At 43.8% G+C, this 26,921-nt stretch overlaps 1 protein-coding gene across 3 annotated transcripts in view; it reads right to left on the bottom strand.

The window, feature by feature from the left end:
* Positions 1–26,921, bottom strand: part of PRMT7 (protein arginine methyltransferase 7) — a 155,849-nt gene that overhangs the window by 102,023 nt on the left and 26,905 nt on the right. For 2 of the 3 annotated variants that reach the window (XM_077288150.1, XM_077288147.1), the window contains exon 2: positions 22,685–22,817. In XM_077288150.1, the coding sequence (XP_077144265.1) occupies positions 22,685–22,776 (92 nt within the window). In that variant the 5' untranslated portion in view covers positions 22,777–22,817. Of the gene's footprint in view, positions 1–22,684; positions 22,818–24,562; positions 24,759–26,921 lie in introns of those variants that run through there. The other variant, XM_077288149.1, reaches the window with a different exon arrangement.

Here is a 26,921-nt window from a genome sequence, read left to right as displayed (position 1 = left end):
GTTACTAACGTTATATAGTAGGGGACAATTCACTTTGAAATTTTTTGGAGCAGATGTTCTTTAAAATACAGGCCTCATCCACACTGAAACAATTCTTTCTTATGTGAGCAACGTGATTAATCATGCCATTTTTCACCTATTTTTGGGCCGTTGAAATTCAGTTGTGTGCAGAGGTTGTGCAGAGTAAAAAAAAAAATCTAAATTTTAGTTGCTAATAGTGTGCTCCTAGCACACTGAGCACATGACTGGGAAAAAACGAGGTCATGGTGGAAGGGGGATTAGCCTTGGTGTTCGAGGTGTATGTGGGGTAGGTGTTAATGTTTCTGAAAACACTAGTGAACCAACAACAGGACATCCTATCCAAAGACAACTGACAACTTCTGTTACTGGATGTTATAGCTTTTAGTGTGCTGCATTGTTCTCACATCTCTGATATTTTTAGTGGGGCTTATGTGCCCGCTGTTGCAGCAACAGGAGATGTTAACACTAATTTGTGGAAATGTGAACAGACCTTCTTGGGTGTCCATCTGCTGGGTGGGTGTAGTGGAAGCCCTGCTGATCACAATTAGACTATTTCTACTGTGGTGAAATTAATGTCACTTTGTTGGTGTCTGCCAATAAATGTTTGTAGATTCCTGGTTGGGTCTCCTTCAAGTGTGTTGCCTGTAGCAAGAGGCCTCCGATACCAGCAGTTCTCCACTCTCTGAGTCAACTACCCGTGTCACTATCCTTTCATTTTTCTGACAATAATCTACGAAACTGATATGAGTGCCACCTGAGTGTGTCTGAGCACAAATTTCTTTTTTTTTTTTTTTGTTTTAACACTTATATAGTGCAAATAATTCAACATTCGCTTTACAGACATTTCCACACATTATTGGCACTGTCACCATTGGGACTCACACTCTAAATTTACTATCTGTAGGTCTTTGTAGTGTGGGTAGAAAAATAATTACTGGGATTGAACCCTCGTAAACACGGGTAGAATATATAAACTCTTTGCAGATGCTGTCCTTGATGGGGTTGCAACACAGGACTCCGGCGATGCAAGGCTGCTAATGCTTTTGTGTTGACAATTGAACGTTTCTGTGGTTGGAAAGCTATCACTGCGATGCAAACTGTGTGCGTCACTGCTGTATTGAGAAAAACCACTGTCAAGATTGTCTTCAAGCATGTTTTGATACTGCAGCATGGGAGCGTCCATTTCCAGAGTGGGAAGCAACAGGCAAAATTTACTTTATGCATTGTGGATAGAACACACTGGTAACTCAGTAGTCAGCACTATTTTGAATCATAACTATACGGGTAACAACAATCATTTTGCAGATAGTGCTGCAATAAGGCGCTCATGGGTCGGTCTCTTTCATGAGGTCCAACTTCACAGGGTGTTGGTGGTGGGATAACACTCAAGCTTTCTTCCTCGATCCCCTCCTGACCACCAAGGACCACATAGAGGGAATCATTATAGTCTTCATCTCTTAACTGGTACGTGTCCATCACGCCTTCCTTCTCGTCCTTTTCATAGTCCTTCTCTATTTGTTCCTCCCATGGCAACCGCCTGTGAGATGACAGACTTGAACATACACATATTGTTAATGGAATCCTCCTATACTTCCTCCTCTTCCCCCAGGACAACCACCACCTCCTTCTCACCCAGAATATTTTAAGTGTGCTCCAGCATGTAGCTGACAGTACTAGTGATGCTGATGACTGCTGCCAAAGTCGCTGCAACATGTGCAGAGTTTATTTCCACGGTGTGGTCATATCGCATATTAACCGGTAATAAAAAAGATTTCTATATCAACTGAAGTGGAACGGTGGAAGTCAGCACACAATGACAGTGGTTTCTGAGGATGTGAGCAATGCAAGGCCCGTGTGTAAGGTTGGCACACGGCCTTCCCTGGCTCCAGGTTGAGTGTAGACAGTCATTGCTCAAACTCGGCATGGACAGCTGTCCACAACTGTTGATCTGTATGACTGCGATCTCCAAGGCATATTAATGTAAACACTGCCTGTTTAGAGAGCCCTGGCTGAACAGTACGGAGGTGGGGGGATTCTCTCTGCAGTGTTGGAACGTGTTTAATTAAGGCAGGGGTTGAGGGCGCAGGTGGAGACCCTAGAGCAGGTGGAGGAGGCAGAATCACTGGAGGAACTGATACATACAGAGGATTGTTCTGGAAGCCCTGGGGATTCCAAGACTTGGTGTCTAGTGACACCTTGGTGTCTACTGATTTAGTTCTCCATCCCCTGGTGTGTACTAGTTTAGTTCTCCAACCCAAGCTGTTTAGAAGTTTAGTTCTCCAACCCCTGTTGTCTAGTAGTTTAGTTCTCCATGTTTTGGTGTGTATTTCTTTCCTTCTGCAATCATAGTGTGATGGAAATGTATAAATTCACTTGCATGTATACATTATACTAACAGCTAATATATACATTATAATCAATTGCCTAAAATTGCCGCCGAACAGACCAGACAACGCCTTGGGACTTTCCAGAGATGAAGGGGAACTCAAGATGTCTAAACTTTGGTCTGATTACAGAAAAAGCGACAGTTATACGTTAATTACTTAATCAGCCTGTTGCTATGCCTTAACCACAATATGTCACATATTTAGATCCAATAACAGAGAAGCTTGACCATATGATCATTAATTAACCTCCCCTTCTACACTGTGTGCAGAATTATTAGGCAAGTTGTATTTTGATCACATGATACTTTTTATACATGTTGTCCTACTCCAAGCTGTTCAGGCTTGAGACCCAACTACCAATTAAGTAAATCAGGTGATGTGCATCTCTGTAATGAGGAGGGGTGTTGTCTAATGACATCAAAACCTTATATAAGGTGTGCTTAATTATTAGGCAATTTCCTTTCCTTTGGCAAAATGGGTCAGAAGAGAGATTTGACGGGCTCTGATAAGTCCAAAATTGTGAGATGTCTTGCAGAGGGATGCAGCAGTCTTGAAATTGCCAAACTTTTGAAGCGTGATCACCGAACAATCAAGCGTTTCATGGCAAATAGCCAACAGGGTTGCAAGAAGTGTGCTGGGCAAAAAAGGCGCAAAATAACTGCCCATGAATTGAGGAAAATCAAGCATGAAGCTGCCAAGATGCCATTTGCCACAAGTTTTGCCATATTTCAGAGCTGCAACGTTACTGGAGTAACAAAAAGCACAAGGTGTGCGATACTCAGGGACATGGTCAAGGTAAGGAAGGCTGAAAAACGACACCTTTGAACAAGAAACATAAGATAAAACGTCAAGACTGGGCCAAGAAATATCTTAAGACTGACTTTTCAAAGGTTTTATGGACTGATGAAATGAGAGTGACTCTGATGGGCCAGAGGCTGGATCAGTAAAGGGCAGAGAGCTCCACTCCGACTCCGACGCCAGCAAGGTGGAGGTGGGGTACTGGTATGGGCTAGTATCATCAAAGATGAACTTGTGGGACCTTTTCGGGTTGAGGATGGAGTGAAGCTCAACTCCCAGACCTACTGCCAGTTTCTGGAAGACAACTTCTTCAAGCAGTGGTACAGGAAGAAGTCGGTATCGTTCAAGAAAAACATGATTTTCGTGCAGGACAATGCTCCATCACATGCCTCCAACTACTCCACAGCGTGGCTGGCCAGTAAAGGTCTCAAAGAAGAAAAAACAATGACATGGCCCCCTTGTTCACCTGATCTGAACCCCATAGAGAACCTGTGGTCCCTCATAAAATGTGAGATCTACAGGGAGTGAAAACAGTACACCTCTCGGAACAGTGTCTGGGAGGCTTTGGTGGCTGCTGCACGCAATGTTGATCGTAAACAGATCAAGCAACTGACAGAATCTATGGTTGGAAGGCTGTTGAGTGTCATCATAAAGAAAGGTGGCTATATTGGTCAATAATTTTGGGGGGTTTTGTTTTTGCATGTCGGAAATGTTTATTTCTAAATTTTGAGCAGAAATATTGGTTTACCTGGTGAAAATAAACAAGTGAGATGGGAATATATTTGGTTTTTATTAAGTTGCCTAATAATTCTGCACAGTAATAGCTACCTGCACAAACAGATATCCTCCTAAGATAGCCAAATCTAAAAAAAAAAAACACTCCAACTTACAATTAAATTTTGATATTTATGAGTCTTTGGGGCTGATTGAGAACATAGTTGTTGATCAATAATAAAAATAATTCTCTAAAATACAACTTGCCTTATAATTCTGCACACAGTGTATATGCAACTATAAAAGCATATGTTACTATAATAAAGCATTAATATTGAGAGAATGTTATTCTGTCACCTTGGTGTGTGGTGTCATTCTTCCGATCTCGAATACTTAGCCTAATTAGGAATGGACGCAGCACACACATTGATATATTTATCCAAACAAATTTCTATTACAAAAGCTGTTTAGTAGTTTAGTTCTCCAACCCCTGTTGTCTATTAGTTTAGTTATCCCTCTTAGGGTGTGTAGTTGATTTATTTCTCCATCCCCAAGCGCCCTGCAAGCCTTGGGAATTGCAAGACTTGTGGAGCAGCCCCTTCCCCAACTGCCCCCACAGCCACCAGAGTCACCCAGTGCCCAGTTATCGAGATGTAACTCCCATGTCCATGCTTGCTCATCCAGGTGTCTTTGCTGAAATGCATGCTGGCAGACATAGAATTTTTTTCAGGGAATAGGTGATGTTGTATGTGACTTGTTGCTGTAGAATTAAGGGTGACTGGGCAACCGGTAATGGGGGACTGCGATGGCCATCAGCTTTCAGAAACTGTCTGTATCCACAAGGAGGAAAGGCTGCATTTCCGTGGCCAACAGATTGGAGTGGCCATGCAATAATCACAGTGATCACAGGCCATGAGTCATACAGTAACAAGCGCTGTGATCTTTGGAGCGAATAGCTTCTCAGCAAGCCCCTATCATCCAGACAATGACACGATTGGGCCCCCAGGCTTACCCACCCACTTGCTTGACCACTTTTATGCGCTGCGGCCACACTTCATGTCCTCAGAATTGACAACCTTTATCCATGGGAAACTTCAACAGCTCCACCTCCGCAACTGCATCCCAGCTTCTACCTCTAGCCAATTCTTGTGGCCTCTCACAACTTTGAAACTCAGACACACAAAGACGGTAACACCCCTGATCTTGACTTTGTCCAGTTAAGTTCAATTTCCTACCTAGATGACTCACCTCTTACCCCTTGTCCTCCATGAAATTAGGAGTATAACCACAACTTAGACAGTTTTAGGTGCTCCCTAAAAACACAACTGTTTAGGGTGGCCTATCGCGTTCGCTAATCAAAGTCCTTTTTACATATATAGCTAATTCTCTACTTCTCTGAACATAATTAGCCAAACTCAACCGTACCCAAAAGACTCAAGCAGCATTTATCTACCCCCTATTTCCTCAAGATGGTTGGACCATCGTTGTAAATAAGCACCTGTAATTGGTGTCACCCCCACCTAACTGCACAGTGTAGGTTCTGGAAAAACAGAAAGAAGAAAACCCGATCACAAAGTCCAAGGTAGTTGATATAAAATCATGAAAATGTTATTAAGTGATAATACATCAGATTTATAACATGAATAGAGCAAATGCAACAGAAAGTGTTTAAAATATTTAAAATATATAAAAGGGCGAACCTAACCAGGATTAGAAATGCTATATTTAGTAATTGCCACATATAAAGTGCAAAAGACGTGGTAAAAAATAATAAAAAATATAAATGCATAAAAAAGTGATAACCACAAATGGGCACCGCTGAGACAGTAATCTCATGCGGAAAATGCTATTGTGCAAACAGTGTGCAAGCCAAAGTGCATATGCAAGAGAGTTCAAATGATAATTAGGCTGAACTGTACAAAAATACCACTAGGTGTCGCTGTTGATAACAGCAAGTGTTGGCACACGGGAAAAGAGACTGATAGTAATAAGAAAACAATATGCGGTCATGATAGACATGTACTTACTATGCTCTTAACCCCTTCATGACCCAGCCTATTTTGACCTTAATGACCTGGCCGTTTTTTGCAATTCTGACCAGTGTCCCTTTATGAGGTAATAACTCAGGAACGCTTCAACGGATCCTAGCGGTTCTGAGACTGTTTTTTCGTGACATATTGGGCTTCATGTTAGTGGTAAATTTAGGTCGATAATTTCTGAGTTTATTTGTGAAAAAAACGGAAATTTGGCGAAAATTTTGAAAATTTCGCAATTTTCACATTTTGAATTTTTATTCTGTTAAACCAGAGAGTTATGTGACACAAAATAGTTAATACATAACATTTCCCACATGTCTACTTTACATCAGCACAATTTTGGAAACAAAATTTTTTTTTGCTAGGAAGTTATAAGGGTTAAAATTTGACCAGTGATTTCTCATTTTTACAACAAAATTTACAAAACCATTTTTTTTTAGGGACCACCTCATATTTGAAGTCAGTTTGAGGGGTCTATATGGCTGAAAATACCCAAAAGTGACACCATTCTAAAAACTGCACCACTCAAGGTGATCAAAACCACATTCAAGAAGTTTATTAACCCTTCAGGTGTTTCACAGCAGCAGAAGCAACATGAAAGGAAAAAATGAACAATTAACTTTTTAGTCACAAAAATGATCTTTTAGCAACAATTTTTTTATTTTCCCAAGGGTAAAAGGAGAAACTGGACCACGAACATTGTTCTCCAATTTGTCCTGAGTACGCTGATACCTCATATGTGGGGGTAAACCACTGTTTGGGCGCACGGCAGGGCTTGGAAGCGAAGGAGCGCCATTTGACTTTTTGAATGAAAAATTGGCTCCAATCTTTAGCGGACACCATGTCGCGTTTGGAGAGCCCCTGTGTGCCTAAACATTGGAGCTCCCCCACAAGTGACCCCATTTTGGAAACTAGACCCCCCAAGGAACTTATCTAGAAGCATAGTGAGCACTTTAAACCCCCAGGTGCTTCACAAATTGATCCGTAAAAATGAAAAAGTACTTTTTTTTCACAAAAAAATTATTTTAGCCTCAATGTTTTCATTTTCACATGAGCAACAGGATAAAATGGATCCTAAAATTTGTTGGGCAATTTGTCCTGAGTACACCGTTATCTCACATGTGGGGGTTAACCACTGTTTGGGCACATGGTAAGGCTCGGAAGGGAAGGAGCGCCATTTGACTTTTTGAATGAAAAATTATCTCCATCGTTAGCGGACACCATGTCACGTTTGGAAAGCCCCTGTGTGCCTAAACATTGGAGCTCCCCCACAAGTGAGCCCATTTTGGAAACTAGACCCCCAAGGAACTTATCTAGAAGCATAGTGAGCACTTTAAACCCTCAGGTGCTTCACAAATTGATCCGTAAAAATCAAAAAGTACTTTTTTCCAAACAAAATTTATTTTAGCCTCAATTTTTTCATTTTCACATGGGCAACAGAATAAAATGGTTCCTAAAATTTGTTGGGCAATTTCTCCTGAGTACGCCGATACCTCATATGTGGGGGTAAACCACTGTTTGGGTGCACGGCAAGGCTCGGAAGGGAAGGCGCGCCATTTGACTTTTTGAATGGAAAATTAGCTCCAATCGTTAGCGGACACCATGTCGCGTTTGGAGAGCCCCTGTGTGCCTAAACATTGGAGCTCCCCTACAAGTGACCCCATTTTGGAAACTAGCCCCCCAAGGAACTTATCTAGAAGCATAGTGAGCACTTTAAACCCCCAGGTGCTTCACAGAAGTTTATACCGCAGAGCCGTGAAAATAAAAAATAATTTTTCTTTCCTCAAAAATGATTTTTAGCCCGGAATTTTTTATTTTCCCAAGGGTAACAGGAGAAATTGGACCCCAAATGTTGTTGTCCAGTTTGTCCTGAGTACGATGATACCCCATATGTGGGGGTAAACCACTGTTTGGGCGCGCGGCAGGGCTCGGAAGGGAAGGCACGCCATTTGGCTTTTTGAATGGAAAATTAGCTCCAATCATTAGCGGACACCATGTCGCGTTTGGAGAGCCCCTGTGTGCCTAAACATTGGAGCTCCCCCACAAGTGACCCCATTTTGGAAACTAGACCTCCCAAGGAACTAATCTAGATGTGTGGTGAGCACTTTGAACCCCCAAGTGCTTCACAGAAGTTTATAACGCAGAGCCATGAAAATAAAAAATAATTATTCTCTTCTCAAAAATGATTTTTTTAGCAAACAATTTTTTTATTTTCCCAAGGGTAACAGGAGAAATTGGACCCCAATAGTTGTTGTCCAGTTTGTCCCGAGTACGCTGGTACCCCATATGTGGGGGTAAACCACTGTTTGGGCACACATCGGGGCTGGGAAGGGAAGCAGTGACGTTTTGAAATGCAGATTTTGATGGAATGGTCTGCGGGTGTCACGTTGCATTTGCAGAGCCCCTGATGTGCCTAAACAGTAGAAACCTCCCCACAAGTGACCCCATTTTGGAAACTAGACCCCCCCAAGGAACTTATCTAGATATGCGGTGAGCACTTTGAACCCCCAAGTGCTTCACAGAAGTTTATAACGCAGAGCCGTGAAAATAAAAAATAATTTTTCATTCCTCTAAAATTATGTTTCAGCAAGCAATTTTTTATTTTCGCAAGGGTAACAGGAAAAATTGGACCCCAATAATTGTTGCCCAGTTTGTCCTGAGTATGCAAGTACCCCATATGTGGGGGTAAACCACTGTTTGGGCGCACGTCGGGGCTCGGAAGGGAGGGAGCACCATTTGACTTTTTGAACGCAAGATTGGCTGGAATCAATGGTGGCGCCATGTTGCGTTTGGAGACCCCTGATGTGCCTAAACAGTGGAAACCCCTCAATTCTAACTCAACCCTAACCCCAACACACCCCTAACCACAACCCTAACCCCAACCCTGCGACCACACTTAGAATACTGTGCACAGTTCTGGTCTCCGGTGTATAAGAAAGACATAGCTGAACTGGAGCGGGTGCAGAGAAGAGCGACCAAGGTGGTTAGAGGACTGGGGGGTCTGCAATACCAAGATAGATTATTACACTTGGGGCTATTTAGTTTGGAAAAACGAAGACTAAGGGGTGATCTTATGTTAATGTATAAATATATGAGGGGACAGTACAAAGACCTTTCTGATGATCTTTTTAATCATAGACCGGTGACAGGGACAAGGGGGCATCCTCTACGTCTGGAGGAAAAAAGGTTTAAGCATAATAACAGACGCGGATTCTTTACTGTAAGAGCAGTGAGACTATGGAACTCTCTGCCGTATGATGTTGTAATGAGTGACTCATTGCTTCAATTTAAGAGGGGACTGGAAACCTTTCTGGAAAAGTATAATATTACAGGGTATATATATTAGATTCCTTGATAAGGCGTTGATCCAGGGAACTAGTCTGATTGCCGTATGTGGGGTCGGGAAGGAATTTTTTTCCCCATGATGGAGCTTACTCTCACCACATGGGTTTTTTTTGCCTTCCCCTGGATCAACATGTTAGGGCATGCTAGGCTATGGGTTGAACTAGATGGACTTAAAGTCTTCCTTCAACCTTAATAACTATGTAACTATGTAACCCTAACCCTAATCCCAACCCTAACCCTAACCCCAACCCTAACCACAACTTTAACCCCAACACACCCCTAACCCTAACCATAACCCTAACCACAAGCCTATTCTTAACCCTATTTCCAACCCTAGCTTTAATTCCAACCCTAACTCTAATTCCAACCCTAAGGCTATGTGCCCACGTTGCGGATTCGTGTGAGATTTTTCCGCACCATTTTTGAAAAATCCGCAGGTAAAAGGCACTGCGTTTTACCTACGGATTTACCGCGGATTTCCAGTGTTTTTTATGCGGATTTCACCTGCGGATTCCTATTTAGGAACAGGTGTAAAACGCTGCGAAATCCGCACAAAGAATTGACATGCTGCGGAAAATACAACGCAGCATTTCCGCGCGGTATTTTCCGCACCTTCGGCACAGCGGATTTGGTTTTCCATAGGTTTACATGGTACTGTAAACCTGATGGAACACTGCTACGAATCCGCAGCAGCCAATCCGCTGCGGATCCGCAGCCAAATCCGCACCGTGTGCACATAGCCTAATTCTAACGCTAACCCTAGTTCTAACCCTAGTTCTAACCCTACCCCTAACCCTACCCCTACCCCTACCCCTACCGGAAAAAAAAAATATTTTCTTTATTTTATTATTGTCCCTACCTATGGGGGTGATAAAGAGGGGGGTTCATTTACTATTTTTTTTATTTTGATCACTGTGATAGGTTTTATCACAGTGATCAAAATGTACATGGAACGAATCTGCCGGCCGGCAGATTCGGTGGGCGCACTGCGCATGCGCCCGCCATTTTGGAAGATGGCGGCGCCCAGGGAGAAGACGGACGGACTCCGGGAGGATCGGTAAGTATGGGGGGGGGGGGTGGATCGGAGCACGGGGGGAGCGGACAGGCGGACGGAGGGGAGTACGGGACAGAACGGAGGACTGGGGAGGAGATCGGTGGCTGTGGGGGGGGGGGCAGATCTGGATTTCCAGCCATGGCCGATGATATTGCAGCATTGGCCATGGCTGGATTGCAATATTTCACCATTTTCATAGGTGAAATATTGCAAATTGCTCTGATTGGCTGTTGCACTTTCAACAGCCAATCAGAGCGATCGTAGCCACGTGGGGGCAAAGCCACCCCCCCTGGGCTGAAGTACCACTCCCCCTGTCCCTGCAGATCGGGTGAAATTGGAGTTAACCCTTTCACCCAATCTGCAGGGACGCGATCATTCCATGACGCCACATAGGCGTCATGGGTCGGATTGGCACCGACTTTCATGACGCTTACGTGGCGTCATGGGTCGGGAAGGGGTTAAGATCCCGGTTTCCTGGATGGCGTCTCCATTTTTCATGATCTGGGGTCAGGTGAGGGCTTATTTTTTGCGTGCCGAGCTGACATTTTTAATTATACCATTTTTGTGCAGATAAGTTCTTTTGATCACCCGTTATTGCATTTTAATGCAATGTCGCGGCGACCAAAAAAACTATTCTGGAGTTTAAAATTTTTTTTTCGCTACACTGTTTAGCAATCAGGTTAATCCTTTTTTTTTATTGATAGATCGGGCGATTCTGAACGTGGCGATACCAAATATGTGTAGGTTTCATTTTTTTTATTGTTTTATTTTGAATGGGGCGAAAGGGGGGTGATTTAAACTTTTAGATTTTTTTTCAACTTTTCTTTCTTTTTAATTTTGCCATGCTTCAATAGCCTCCATGGGAGGCTAGAAGCTGGCGCAACTCGATCGGCTCTGCTACATAGCAGCGATCATCAGATCACTCCTATGTAGCTGATTTACAGGCTTGCTATGAGCGCCGACCACAGGGTGGCACTCACAGCAAGCCGGCATCAGCAACCATAGAGGTCTCAAGGAGACCTCTAGTTACTATGCCGATGCCCTACCCGATCATGTGACGGGGGTCGGCGATGCGCTCATTTCCGGCCCGATGGCCGGAAGCGCCGGTTTAATGCTGCTGTCAGCGTTTGACAGCGGCATTTAACTAGTTAATAGCGGCGGGTGAATCGCGATTTCACCCGCCACTATTGCGGGCACATGTCAGCTGTTCAAAACAGCTGACATGTCCCGGCTTTGAGGTGGGCTCAGCACCGGAGCCCACATCAAAGCAGGAGATCCGACCTCCGCCGTAATAGTACGGCGGAGGTCGTGAAGGGGTTAAACTTTGTAACTTTTGACGATTTTATATGAACTGCTGACTTGTAAAGCTATGCAGAATGTGTTTATGATATATAAATAAAGATTATTATTCTTAGTAGATTGAAGATGGTGAAGTTTAAGCTCTTAGCTTTGCCGTGTGTAGGAGGAAAGACTCTTATGTGAGCACAACTGCACAAACGAGGGTTTACTGCTGTGCTGACACAGGGTGGAGTAGGAAGAATACAAGCTGCTGGACTGTGAGAGAGGTGCAGGTGGGGATGTTACGGTGGATTGAGAAAGATGGGGTATGCTTGGTATGCAAGATCAGTCAAAAACAGCAGGCATGTCCAATTACGTATCAGCTGACAGGCTTTCAGTCAACCCAACTGTAGAGGGCAAACAAAGTGGAGGTTCTTCGGCCGCAGACCTGTGTGACAGCACTTGCCAGGATGAAGGAGGAGGGATCAGAAGATGCGGGTGATGGGGTAGATGGTGATTGCCGAGGCCCGCTAGTCTGCATTTTAGTACAGTGACATTCCCAGATTAACGCATGTTGCTCGCGCATGTGCCAATTTATGCATGTAGTAATGAAATTATTTCATTTATTTTTACTGTACGCTAGGTCTTTTTTTAAAAAATTGACAGATAACGTGATTTTTTTATTTTTGCCGGTCTGAAAATAAGACCCAAGATAAGGAACTGCAGAACCGCGAATGCTTCTTTCCACTGCCAGGGTTGGGGATCAGGATGCATTGGTTGTCGTGGTTGCATAACTCTGTGTCTACATAACTTCCTCATCTTCCTCCTCTGCGGAGTTACTCAGCTGCATGCCTCTGGGTTTACACCAAGTGTGATCAACTACCTCATCATCATCCTCTCTGTTCTCCCACTCCTCGCCCTGAGAGTCACCCTTCTCCTCTTCCTGCCTTGACAGCACAGTACAGTACGCTGGCGCCTCAAGTATCTGAGTCTCGTCAAGAACGGATCACCTTCACCCAACGGGGTTAACGTCTGTTGACGAGGGTTTGGATTATGCTCGGACCCGACTTCGTCCGGCCATGAATCAAACTGAGAAAAAAATTGGCGATTGGTGCATTGACTCTGTGAATCTTTAAAGTACATTTCTGATGCCCATGGCATACAATGTGTGAAGAGATCTGCAGACTCAGCCATCTGTGGTTCCCAACAGTCAGTTGGGCACTTGGAGAGTTGTGATATGGGGGAAAACAAGAGTAATTGGGGTGCCACCACTGAGGACTGTACTGTGTGTGATGTTAAGATGGAGCAAGAGAAGCAGAGGCCACTTGAAGCAACGCTTGCCATCTACTGGAGCACATGTTCTTTTCTGGTCCTCATCTACAAAGTGTACTATTGCCAAAGAAAGAGAGGGGAGTAGCCCGTCCAGTAACAGAAGTTGTAAAAATGCTGAGCAATTGCTCACTGCAGCAAAACAAACCGACTTCTGATCCTTCCTATCATACCCGTTTCACAACCCTTAACAGCTACACGTGGTCAAAATTGTTGGTACCCTTCGTTTAAAGATAGAAAAACCCACAATGGTCACAGAAAAAAACTTGAATCTGACAAAAGTAATAATAAATATAAGATCTATGAAAATCAACAAATGAAAGTCAGACATTGCTTTTCAACCATGCTTCCACAGAATTTAAAAAAAACAAAACTCATGAAATAGGTCTGGACAGAAATGATGGTACCCCTGAAAATAATGTGACAAAAGGGACATGTTAAATCAAGGCGTGTCCACTATCTAGCATCACAGGTGTTAAAATCTTGGAAACAGTGAGTGGGCCTGTATATAGGGCTACAGATACTCACTGTGCTGTTTGGTGACATGGTGTGTATCACACTCAACATTGACCAGAGGAAGCAAAGGAAAGAGTTGTCTCAGGAGATTAGAAAGAAAATTATAGACAAACATGTTAAAGGTAAAAGTTATAAGACCATCTTCAAGCAGCTTGATGGTCCTGTGACTACAGTTGCACATATTATTCAGAAATTTAAGATCTATAGGACTGTAGCCAACCTCCCTGGATGTGAAAATTGATGACAAATCAAAGATGAATAATACGAATGGTAACAAAGAGCCCAGAAAAACTTCTAAACAGATTAAAGGTGAACTTCAAGCTCAAGGAACATCAGTGTCAGATCGCACCATCAGTCGTTGTATGAACCAAAGTAGACTTCAAGGAAGACGACCAAGGAGGACACCTTTGTTGAAAAAAAAAATCATAAAAAAGCCAGACTGTAATTTGCCAAACTACAAGTTGACAAGCCACAAACCTTCTGGGAGAATGTCCTATGGACAGATGAGACAACAATTGAACTTTTTGGCAAGGCACATCAGCTCTATGTTCACAAATGGAAAAATTAAGCATATCAAGAAAAGAACACTGTCCCTACTGTGAAACATGGAGGAGGCTCTGTTATGTTCTGGGGCTGCTTTGCTGCATCTGGCACAGGGCATCTAGAATCTGTGCAGGATACAATGAAATCTCAAGATTATCAAGGGATTCTAGGGAGGAATGTGCTGCCCAGTGTCAGAAAACTTGGTCTCAGTCGAAGGTCATGGGTCTTGCAACAGGATAATGACCCAAAACACACAGCTAAAAACACCCAATAATGGCTAAGAGGAAAACACTGGACTATTCTGAAGTGGCCTTCTATGAGCCCTGACCTAAATCCTATTGAGCATGTTTGGAAAGAGCTGAAACATGCCGTCTGGAAAAGGTAACCTTCAAACACGAGACAACTGGAGCAGTTTGCTCTTGAGGAGTGGGCCAAAATACCTGTCGAGAGGTGCAGAAGTCTCATTGACAGTTACAGGAATCGTTTGATTGCAGTGATTGCCTCAAAGGGTTGTGCAACAAAATATTAAGTTAAGGGTACCATCATTTCTGTCCAGGCCTATTTCAGGAGTTTTATTTATTTTTTTTAATTCTGTGGAAGCATGGTTAAAAAACAATGTCTGAGTTTCATTTGTTCATTTTCATAGATTTTTTATTTATTATTACTTTTGTCAGATTCAAGTTATTTCTGTGACCATTGTGGGTTTTTCTGTCATTAAACGAGGGATACCAACAATTTTGACCACGTGTGTGTTCAGTACTTTCAATTCTTTCCTGCGTCAACCAGCTCCCCCTCTCTCCGCTCATCTCAGTTGAAGACTTTGCCTCACCACCTGTGAACTTGACACAATAACGTCCCACCTCATTCCAAACCATACCACAGTCTTCATCACAAGCATAACCCACCTCTTCAACCTGTCACTAACAACTGGTGTCTTCCCTCCTGATTGAAACATACCTCGATTACACCCATTCTCAAAAAGCCCTCCCTTGACCTATACTCTGTATCTAGCTATCGCCCCATATCACTTCTCCCCTATGCCTCCAAACTAATGGAACAAGACGTCCATTTTGAACTGTCCTCCCACCTTTTCTCCTGCTCCCTCTTTGACCACTTACAATCTGGCTTCACACCTCACCAATACACTGAAACTGCCTTGACTGAAGTCACCAACGACCTACTAACCGCCAAAAGAAAGCAACGCGAGTTTGTCCTTCTTGCATCTACCTTTGAGACAGTGGACCATTCCCTCTTACTACAGACTTTCTGATCTGTTGACATTACAGACTTGGCCCTTTGTTGGATCTACTCGTACCTAACAGACAGGACGTTCAGTGTCTCCCACTCACACACCACCTCCTTATCTTGCCCCCTATGTGTCGGTGTCCACCAAGGTTCAGTTCTAGGACCGGGCACTATGATTAGGGTGTGCTCACGCATGCTCCCTCCCTCTTAAAGGGACCGCCTGCATCAGCCTAAGGTATTCCCAGCCTGAAGCTAAGCGAGATCTTCTATTTAAGGTTTCTCCTGCAATATGGAGGTGCCTGAGCTACATTGTTGTCAATGCCCATCTGTCTAACACTCGGTCCAGCCCGCACCGGCCAGTGTTTTTCTGTTCCTCAGCCGGTCCCATCTGCACCCGCAGTTCCAGAACACCTACAGTGCCTGCCTGCATTCTTCATCCCTCCTTTGGGCCGTAGCAGCTTACCCGTAGTAGGAGGTCAGATGCCACCTTCTGCAGGTCAGCCATGGAGTAGCACCTGGTGCCACCTCCTTGTCCTTCCTTGGGTAGCAGTTTTTGCCTCTTGCCACTTCTCCGAGTTGGGATTTGGTAGGTCAACTAGTTCCACAACCTTGCCCATTAGTCTCCATCTGCTGGGTTGGCTGTAGTGGAAGAGGTGTCGGTCCCAATTATACTAGTTCTACTCTATTGCAATTTAAGACGTTTTGTTTTTGCCTCCCGTTGACGTGAATGGAGTTCGGTTATGTTCGGCGAATATTCAACAAATAAATAGGCGAATATTGCAAATTTAGCGATCATAATCCAAACTGAACAATGAAATATTCGCTCATCTCTAGTGCATATCATTTGAGCGCTGCACTCTGCAATCTCCGGCGCTCTCATGAAAAGTGAATGGAGTGGTAATGTGCCCAATCGAACAATGCTCCATTCACAGAGGGCTCATCAGAGCTCCAGTTTTCAGGATCAGTGGGGGCCAGGTCAGAGACCCAACAATTGGAAAGTTATCCCATTACAGGGATAGCAGATAACTTTGAAACATGAAAATATGCCATTAAAAATTAAAAAAACAGATTAATCACTTCTTAAATTCTCTGCTACTCCAGCAGCGATGTCCGGTGGTGACCAACAGTCTTTCTTTACTTTTCCTGCAATTATGACATGGCGTACATGTATATATCGCTGCAGCAGACCCCTAGCTCCAGTGGTGATACTGGCCTGTATGGCACAAGACCCCTGAGACCAGTGATTGGCTGCAGCTGTCACATAGATGATCATCACATCATGACTACAATAGATGAAACAAATCGAACAAAATAGTGGAGCAGTGAGCCCCAAAGGTATATAACACTAAGGTATCAGTCATAGTAGTGTGTTTAAAAAGGATTACATTTTATTAATCAAAAGGTAAAAAATGTAATTAATCAAATACCAAACATAACACAATTTACAAACAGATTAGTAGATCAATGGCGAGGACACAATAACGACATCATCACAGGTAATAATATGTAAAGGTCAAAACATGTAAGGATAATTAGTAATCACACCATATTAACCCCTTCATGACCCAGCCTATTTTGACCTTAATGACCTGGCCGTTTTTTTGCAATTCTGACCAGTGTCCCTTTATGAGGTAATAACTCAGGAACGCTTCAACGGATCCTAGCGGTTTTGAGATTGTTTTTTCGTGACATATTGGGCTTCATGTTAGTGGTAAATTTAGGTCGATAATTTTTGCGTTTATTTGTGAAAAAAATGGAAATTTGGCGAAAATTTTGAAAATTTCGCAATTTTCAAATTTTGAATTTTTATTCTGTTAAACGAGAGAGTTATGTGACACAAAACAGTTAATAAATAACATTACCCACATGTCTACTTTACATCAGCACAATTTTGGAAACAAATTTTTTTTTGCTAGGAAGTTATAAGGGATAAAATTTGACCAGCGATTTCTCATTTTTACAAAAAAATTTACAAAACCATTTTTTTTAGGGACCACCTCACATTTGAAGTCAGTTTGAGGGGTCTATATGGCTGAAAATACCCAAAAGTGACACCATTCTAAAAACTGCACCCCTCTAGGTACTCAAAACCACATTGAAGAAGTTTATTAACCCTTCAGGTGCTTCACAGCAGCAGAAGCAACATGGAAGGAAAAAATGAACATTTAACTTTTTAGTTACAAAAATGATCTTTTAGCAACAATTTTTTTATTTTCCCAAGGGTAAAAAGAGAAACTGGACACCAAAAGTTATTGTACAATTTGTCCTGAGTACGCTGATACCCTATATGTGGGGGGAATCACTGATTGGGCACACGACAGGGCTCGGAAGGGAAAGAGCGCCATTTGACTTTTTCAATGAAAAATTGGCTCCAATCGCGTTTGGAGAGCTCCTGTGTGCCTACATATTTGAGCTCCCCCACAAGTGACCCCATTTTGGAAACTAGACCCCCCAAGAAACTTATCTAGATGCATAGTGAGCACTTTGAACCCCCAAGTGCTTCACAAATTGATCCGTAAAAATGAAAAAGTACTTTTTTTTCACAAAAAATTTCTTTTAGCCTCAATTTGTTCATTTCCACATGGGCAACAGGATGAAATGGATCCTAAAATGTGTTGGGCAATTTCTCCTGAGTACACCGATACCTCATATGTGGTTACAAACCACTGTTTGGGCACACGGCAGTGCTCGAAAGGGAAGGAGCTCCATTTGACTTTTGAATGAAAAATTAGCTCCAATCGTTAGCGGACACCATGTCACGTTTGGAGAGCCCCTGTGTGCCTAAACATTGGAGCTCCCCCACATGTGACACCATTTTGGAAACTAGACCCCCCAAGGAACTTATCTAGATGCATATTGAGCACTTTGAACCCCAAGGTACTTCACAAATTGATCCGTAAAAATTAAATAGTACTTTTTTTTTTTTCACAAAAAATTTATTTTAGCCTCAATTTGATCATTTCCACATGGGCAGCAGGATACAATGGATCCTAAAATTTATTGGGAAATTTCTCCTGAGTACACTGATACCTCACATGTGGGGGTAAACCACTGTTTGGGCACACGGCAGGGCTCGGAAGGGAAGGAGCGCCATTTGACTTTTTGAATGAAAAATTAGCTCCAATCTTTAGCGGACACCATGTCGCGTTTGGAGAGCCCCTGTGTGCCTAAACATTGGAGCTCCCCCACATGTGACACCATTTTGGAAACTAGACCCCCCAAGGAACTTATCTAGATGCATATTGAGCACTTTGAACCCCAAGGTACTTCACAAATTGATCCGTAAAAATTAAATAGTACTTTTTTTTTTTTTCACAAAAAATTTATTTTAGCCTCAATTTGATCATTTCCACATGGGCAGCAGGATACAATGGATCCTAAAATTTATTGGGAAATTTCTCCTGAGTACACTGATACCTCACATGTGGGGGTAAACCACTGTTTGGGCACACGGCAGGGCTCAGAAGGGAAGGAGCGCCATTTGACTTTTTGAATGAAAAATTAGCTCCAATTGTTAGCGGACACCATGTCGCGTTTGGAGAGCCCCTGTGTGCCTAAACATTGGAGCTCCCCCACATGTGACCCCATTTTGGAAACTAGATCTCCCATGGAACTAATCTTGATGTGCGGTGACCACTTTAAACCCCCAAGTGCTTCACATAAGTTTATAACGCAGAGCCGTGAAAATAAAAAATCTTTTTTCTTTCCTCAAAAATTGTTTTTTAGCCCGCAATTTTTTATTTTCACAAGAGTAACAGGAGAAATTGGACCCCAAAAGTTGTTGTCCAGTTTGTCCTGAGTACGCTGATACCCCATATATGGGGGGGAACCACTGTTTTGGCACACGTCGGGGCTCGGAAGGGAAGTAGTGACGTTTTGGAATGCAGACTTTGATGGAATGGTCTGCGGGCATCATGTTGTTTGCAGAGCCCCTGATGTGCCTAAACAGTAGAAACCCCCCACAAGTGACCCCATTTTGGAAACTAGACCCCCAAAGGAACTTATCTAGATATGTGGTGAGCACTTTGAACCCCCAAGTGCTTCACAGAAGTTTACAACGCAGAGCCGTGAAAATATAAAATAATTTTTCTTTCCTCAAATATGATGTTTTAGCAAGCAATTTTTTATTTTTACAAGGGTAACAGGAGAAATTGGACACCAATAATTGTTGCCCAGTTTGTCCCGAGTATGCAAGTACCCCATATGTGGGGGTAAACCACTGTATGGGCGCACGTCGGGGCTCGGAAAGGAGGGAGCACCATTTGACTTTTTGAGCGCAAGATTGGCTGGAATCAATGGTGGCGCCATGTTGCGTTTGGAGACCCCTGATGTGCCTAAACAGTGGAAACCCCTCAATTCTAACTCCAACACTAACCCCAACACACCCCTAACCCTAATCCTAACTCTAGCCATAACCCTAACCACAACCCTAACCCCAACACACCCCTAACCACAACCCTAACCCCAACACACCCCTAACCCTAATCATAACCCTAACCACGACCCTAACCCCAACACACCCATAACCATAACCCTAACCACAAGCCTAATCTTAACCCTATTTCCAACCCTAGCCTTAATTCCAACCCTAACTCTAATTCCAACCCTAACCCTAAGGCTATGTGCCCACGTTGCGGATTCGTGTGAGATTTTTCCGCACCATTTTTGAAAAATCCGCAGGTAAAAGGCAATGCGTTTTACCTGCAGATTTACTACGGATTTCCAGTGTTTTTTGTGCGGATTTCACCTGCGGATTCCTATTGAGGAACAGGTGTAAAACGCTGCGTAATCCGCACAAAGAATTGACATGCTGCGGAAAATACAACGCAGCGTTCCCGCGCTGTATTTTCCGCACCATGGGCACAGCGGATTTGGTTTTCCATAGGTTTACATGGAACTGTAAACCTGATGGAACACTGCTACGAATCCACAGCGGCCAATCCACTGCGGATACGCAGCCAAATCCGCACCGTGTGCACATAGCCTAATTCTAAGGCTATGTGCACACGCTGCGGAAAACGCTGTGGATCTGCAGTGTTTCCGCAGCTGCGGGTGCGCAGCAGTTTCCCATGAGTTTATAGTTCAATGTAAACCTATGGGAAACAAAAAACGCTGTGCTCATGCTGCGGGAAAAAATGCGCGGAAACGCAGCGGTTTACATTCTGGAGCATGTTACTTCTTTCTGCGGATTCCGCAGCGGTTTTACACCTGCTCCAATAGAAAACCGCAGTTGTAAAACCGCAGTGAAATCCGCAGAAAAACCACGGTGAATCCGCGATAAATCCGCAGCGGTTTTGCACTGCGGATTTAACAAATCTGCTGCGGAAAAATCCGCAGAGGACCAGAATACGTGTGCACATACCCTAACCCTAGTTCTAACCCTAACCCTAGTTCTAACCCTAACCCTAGTTCTAACCCTAACCCTAACCCTAACCCTAACTCTAACCCTAACTCTAACCCTAACTCTAACCCTAACTCTAACCCTAACTCTAACCCTAACTCTAACCCTAACTCTAACCCTAACTCTAACCCTAACTCTAACCCTAACCCTAACCCTAACCCTAACCCTAACCCTAACCCTAACTCTAACCCTAACTCTAACCCTAACTCTAACCCTAACTCTAACCCTAACTCTAACCCTAACTCTAACCCTAACTCTAACCCTAACTCTAACCCTAACCCTAACCCTAACCCTAACTCTAACCCTAACTCTAACCCTAACTCTAACCCTAACTCTAACCCTAACTCTAACCCTAACTCTAACCCTAACTCTAACCCTAACTCTAGTGGGGGGAAAAAATATAAAAAAAATATTTTCTTTATTTTATTGTTGTCCCTACCTATGGGGGTGATAAAGGGGGGGGGGTCATTTACTATTTTTTTATTTTGATCACTGTGATAGGTTTTATCACAGTGCTCAAAATGTACATCGAACAAATCTGCCGGCCGGCAGATTCGGCAGGCGCACTGCGCATGCGCCCTCCATTTTGGAAGATGGCGGCGCCCAGGGAGAAGATGGATGGACACCGGGAAGCTCGGTAAGTATGAAGGGGGGGAGATCGGGGCACGGGGGGTGGATCGGAGGACGGGGGGGTGGATCGCAGAACGGGGGGAGCAGACAGGAGGAAGGGGGAGCAGACAGGAGGACGGAGGGGACCGGACCACCGAACGGAGGACTGGGGAGTAGATCGGGGGCGGTGGGGGGGGCAGACCAGTATTTCCAGCCATGGCCGATGATATTGCAGCATCGGCCATGGCTGGATTGCAATATTTCACCAGTTTTTTAGGTGAAATATTACAAATTGCTCTGATTGGCTGTTGCACTTTCAACAGCCAATCAGAGCGATCGTAGCCACGGGGGGGTGAAGCCACCCCCCCTGGCTGAAGTACCACTCCCCCTGTCCCTGCAGATCGGGTGAAATTGGAGTTAACCCTTTCACACGATCTGCAGGGACGCGATCATTCTGTGACACAGCATATGCGTCACAGGTCGGATTGGCACCGACTTTCATGACGCATACACTGTGTCACAGGTTGGGAAGGGGTTAATAGGAAAGGGAATAGTAATAAAGCCTGATGTAGAAAAATGGAAGTGAACAATAATATGGTATAGCCACAAGAGGGCAGCAGTGTTCTCACGATACTGTCAATGGTGTCATGTTTGGCATTTGATTAATTAGATTTTTTACCTTTGATTAATACATTGTTACCTTATTAAACAAACTACTATGACTGATACCTTAGCGTTAAATACCATAGATGGCCCACTGCTCCTCTATTTTGTAGGATTTATTCATTTGGGAGTTGCCATTTCCCTTTTGGGGTTATGGTACCCATGCATACCCATTGCTTCGGCCGTATTCAATAGATGAAACAAAGACTGAGTGGTGCAAACATCACACCCCCTTCAGGAAAGGGAGACAGTACCCCTGTTCCTATGACCGGCAGGAGTCCCTGAGGGGGACCCAAGAGACCTGATACTAATACACTATGATGGATAAGTGTTATGCTCTTATTGTTGGCCACCTGCTTGTCGCCGCAAGGAATGCTGATCCTTCAAAGAAAATGCCAACATCCAAAGGGTATGTTCTGATGCATGAAGCATTTGGAGCATCAGATAAATATTAATAGCATTTGTCTTGTCTACATGACATTCTTCAATGCACCTAGGGCCCCTCAGGAAGGTTCGGGGTGCCAGTAATGCTGTGTGAGGCTGAGCGTCCCCACCAGTGGGTGTAATGACCCCCAGGCTCTCCAGATGAGCCTACCCTTGTCCAGCTCTAGAAGGTGAAAATAGACCTATTACTGAGCCTGTGCGCCCTGATCCTGGACTGACAGTGTCCATGGCATAGCTGAGGTCTGGGTGTACTAACTATGCATTTGTAGCCATGTTGTATTTCATTATCTACCCCACTAACCGGGCAATCTCTTGGTGATAGTCATAACTCTCATCCTCTTCTATCCAGTCCAATGACCCCGTAATGGGGTTCACCCGTCCGCAGAACACCATCCACGCGGCTGTTGTAAATTTTATATGTCACTGGGAAAAAGCTGGAAAGAAACAAAAGTATCAGCATCATGTTGAGCATAATATGTTTTACATCAGTATGTGACGGCCTGCCCCCATGATTAGTAAGGGACAGGTCTCAGTGGACGGTGGCACTTTCCATTACTGGGATACACATTCAGGTGATTGCAGGGCGCAATTATACACCACTACTGTTTGGTGACTGCTGCAGCGCTTCTTTCCCGGCCGAGCATATGATGTGGTAATAGATCAACTGGGATATAATGACAGAATAAAGGAGTGGCGCTCACTGTCCACGGAAGAATAAGGGAAGCATACATGCAATATATTATTGATGTATTAACCAACTTTCATCAGGTGCATATACGGGGTTAACGCGCTGCTAGTGGTCAAAATCCACATTTTGGCAGGTAACAAAAAAAATTCCTTTTTGTGGTAAATGTGTACCGGTCAGCGTGGTGGAAATCCTAGCATTACATGCATAAAGGCAATACGTAATTAACACAAAGCAATACATTCATTAATACTAGTAATACTGCTCTGACAGAGTAAAATACACTGTGAAAAATAAGAATTAAAGCAAAGTGCAGCATTATTTCCTATGCAGATTCTATCAATAGTATAGGCGTCTTCCTATTCCTGTAATGTCTGTATCGCACTACTATAGGCATCTTCCTATTCCTGTAATGTCCATATCGCACTTGTATAGGCATCTTCCTATTCCTGTAATGCCCATATCGCACTACTATAGGCATCTTCCTATTCCTGTAATGCCCATATCGCACTACTATAGGCGCCTTCCTATTCCTGTAATGCCCATATCGCACTACTATAGGCATCTTCCTATTCCTGTAATGTCCGTATCGCACTAGTATAGGCGCCTTCCTATTGCTGTAATGCCCGTATCGCACTAGTATAGGCGTCTTCCTTTTCCTGTAATGCACGTATCACACTAGTATAGGCATCTTCCTATTCCTGTAATGTCCGTATCGCACTACTATAGGCGTCTTCCTATTCCTGTAATGTCCGTATCGCACTACTATAGGCATCTTCCTATTCCTGTAATGCCCATATCGCACTACTATAGGCATCTTCCTATTCCTGTAATGTCCGTATCGCACTAGTATAGGCGCCTTCCTATTGCTGTAATGCCCGTATCGCACTAGTATAGGCGTCTTCCTATTCCTGTAATGCACGTATCACACTAGTATAGGCATCTTCCTATTCCTGTAATGTCCGTATCGCACTACTATAGGCATCTTCCTATTCCTGTAATGTCCGTATCGCACTAGTATAGGCGCCTTCCTATTCCTGTAATGCCCGTATCGCACTAGTATAGGCGCCTTCCTATTCCTGTAATGCCCGTATCGCACTAGTATAGGCTTCTTCCTATTCCTGTAATGCACGTATCACACTAGTATAGGCATCTTCCTATTCCTGTAATGTCCGTATCGCACTACTATAGGCGCCTTCCTATTCCTGTAATGCCCGTATCGCACTAGTATTGGCGTCTTCCTATTCCTGTAACATCCGAATCGCGCTAGTATTGGCATCTTCCTATTTCTGTAATGCCCTTATCACACTAGTAGACAGTCACAGGTACATTACAGCACAGTCCGCTGATGGTCACATGTACATTACAGCACAGGCAGCTAACGGTTACATGTACAGTACAGCGCAGGCCGCTGACGGTCACATGTACAGTACAGGCCGCTGACAGTCACAGGTACAGAAGTGTCCAGATAAAGAAAAATGACAGCGCACTCACCGGTGTTGAGCCAAAGCGATTTATTCACATGCAATCATGCGGTGCAGGGAGGGTGGTGAACACATGGCGGATGACAGCCATTTCGTGCTATCAAGCACTTCAACAGATCCAGTGACTAGTGGAGGGGAGTTAGGCTTTTCAGCTGCAGCAGCCAAGAACCCCTCCCTCTTCCACTTACGTCATAATGGACAAATGGCCACTATCCGGAGAACAATAAGTGAGACAGTGAAATATTTTTTAAAAAAGATAAAAACAATAACATATAGTTAACAGGATCACTGTAGAAGAAGTGAATCACAATTATATTTCTATTTTTACGCAGGACTTTTTTACAGAAAAACGGACATGTCTATTTTTTCATTGAACCCTATTGGTCCAGACGCGTTCGCTCTTAGAATCCATTTAGCTTCGTTGCGTAGCAACATACGATTTAAATTACCTCCGTCTTGTGGCAGGAAAGTTTTTTCTATTCCTGCAAACTGAAGTGTTTGAGCATCACCCCCATGCTGTTCATTCATATGTTTTATTAGGCGGGGGAACCCCTTTTCTTGTACGTATTGAATTTAGATGCTCTCTGAAGCGTATAAACATTGGGCGAATTGTTTTTCCAATATCGAAAAAACCGCAAGGGCAGTATAGAATATAAACTACATGGGTTGTTCTGCATGAAATAAAATCACGTACCACGTGTGTAATTGAGCCGATTTTTAATGTAGTGCCTGTTAGATGATAGCTGCAATAGTTGCAATGCCCGCACCGAAAATTACCTTTTGGGGCTGAAGTTTGTAGCCAATTATTGCGGGAAGAGGTTACCCGATTACGGACTATAAGATCCCCTATATTTTTACTCCGACGACAGGCAAATAAGGGACCTTTTTCTGTCATTTCTTTTAAAACGGGGTCTTGGCAAAGAATTTGCCAGTTTTTACGGATTGCTGTTCTAATTTGTGCATCCATTGGCCCATATTTGAAACAGAAAACAAATTTTTTCTCTTTTTCTGGTTCTTTTTTCATTCTATTAACGTGTTCACCCTTTGCTTGTTCCAATGCTGGATTTAAAACGGAGTGAGGGTACCCTCTATTTCTGAACCTCTCATAAAGTTCCTGAGATTGTCTCTGGAAGCCTTTGACACTACTATTTATTCTCTTTACTCGCAAGAATTGGCTGTAAGGTAGGGCTTTTTTCACATACGATGGATGGGCACTGTTGAAATGCAGTAAAGAATTACAGGAAGAAGATTTACGATGTACTTCGGTGTATAGGTTGCCCTCGACTATTTTTAAATTTACATCCAAGAATGTAAATTCTGAGCCTCCAAATTGATGAGTGAACTGCATGTTCATGGTGTTGGACAGCCCCAGGTATTCCACGAACTTCGTGAAAGAAAACTGGTCGCCGTCCCACACCATGAACATGTCATCCACGAATCTGACATAAAATTTTATGTGTTTCAGGTATGGGTTCTTTGAAGAGTATATATACCTTTCTTCAAATACAGACAGGAAGAGGTTAGCCAGGGTACATGAGACAGGTGTACCCATGGCTGTGCCCTCCACCTGTCTGTACCAGGTATTGTCGAATTTGAAGGTGTTATTTTTCAAAATGAACATAAGGCCCTCACTAATGAAAGAAACGGTATTATCATCTGTGGGGGTGCTTTTTAAGATATCCTGGATAGCCTCCATACCCATACCTTGTGGGATACGGGTGTAGAGGCTCTCCACATCTATTGATGCTAGAGAGAAGCCCTCTTGCCAATCAAAACCGTTTAAGGTTTTCAAAAGCAGCACCCAGGTGGAGCGCATATAGCGATCATTTTTTCTGCTTTGACATAAAGGCTGTATACGGTGTGTTATTTTTTCCTGAAGCAGGAAGGGTCTAACTGATAACGGCTGTGCGATTGCTATATCTCTGGACTGTGGATTTAGTCACAGGTACAGGTCAGCACAGGCCGCTGACGGTCACAGGTACATTACAGCACAGGCCGCTGATGGCCACAGGTACATTACAGCACAGGACGCTGATGGCCACAGGTACATTACAGCACAGGACGCTGACGGTCACATGTATAGTACAGCGTAGGCCGCTGACGGTCACAGGTACATTACAGCGCAGGCTGCTGATGGCCACAGGTACATTACAGCGCAGGCCACTGATGGTCACAGGTACATTACAGCACAGGCTGCGGACGGTCATATGTACAGCGCAGGCCACTGGCGGTCACAGGTACATTACAGCGCAGGCCGCTGACGGTCACAGGTACATTACAGCGCAGGCCGCTGACGGTCACAGGTACATTACAGCACAGGCCGCTGATGGCCACAGGTACATTACAGCACAGGCCGCTGATGGCCACAG

This window comes from Ranitomeya variabilis, chromosome 2, assembly GCF_051348905.1.
Source record: "Ranitomeya variabilis isolate aRanVar5 chromosome 2, aRanVar5.hap1, whole genome shotgun sequence".
Taxonomy (NCBI): domain Eukaryota; kingdom Metazoa; phylum Chordata; class Amphibia; order Anura; family Dendrobatidae; genus Ranitomeya; species Ranitomeya variabilis.
Note: the sequence above shows the minus strand (reverse complement) of the source record. Positions and strands in the feature narration are given on the sequence as shown.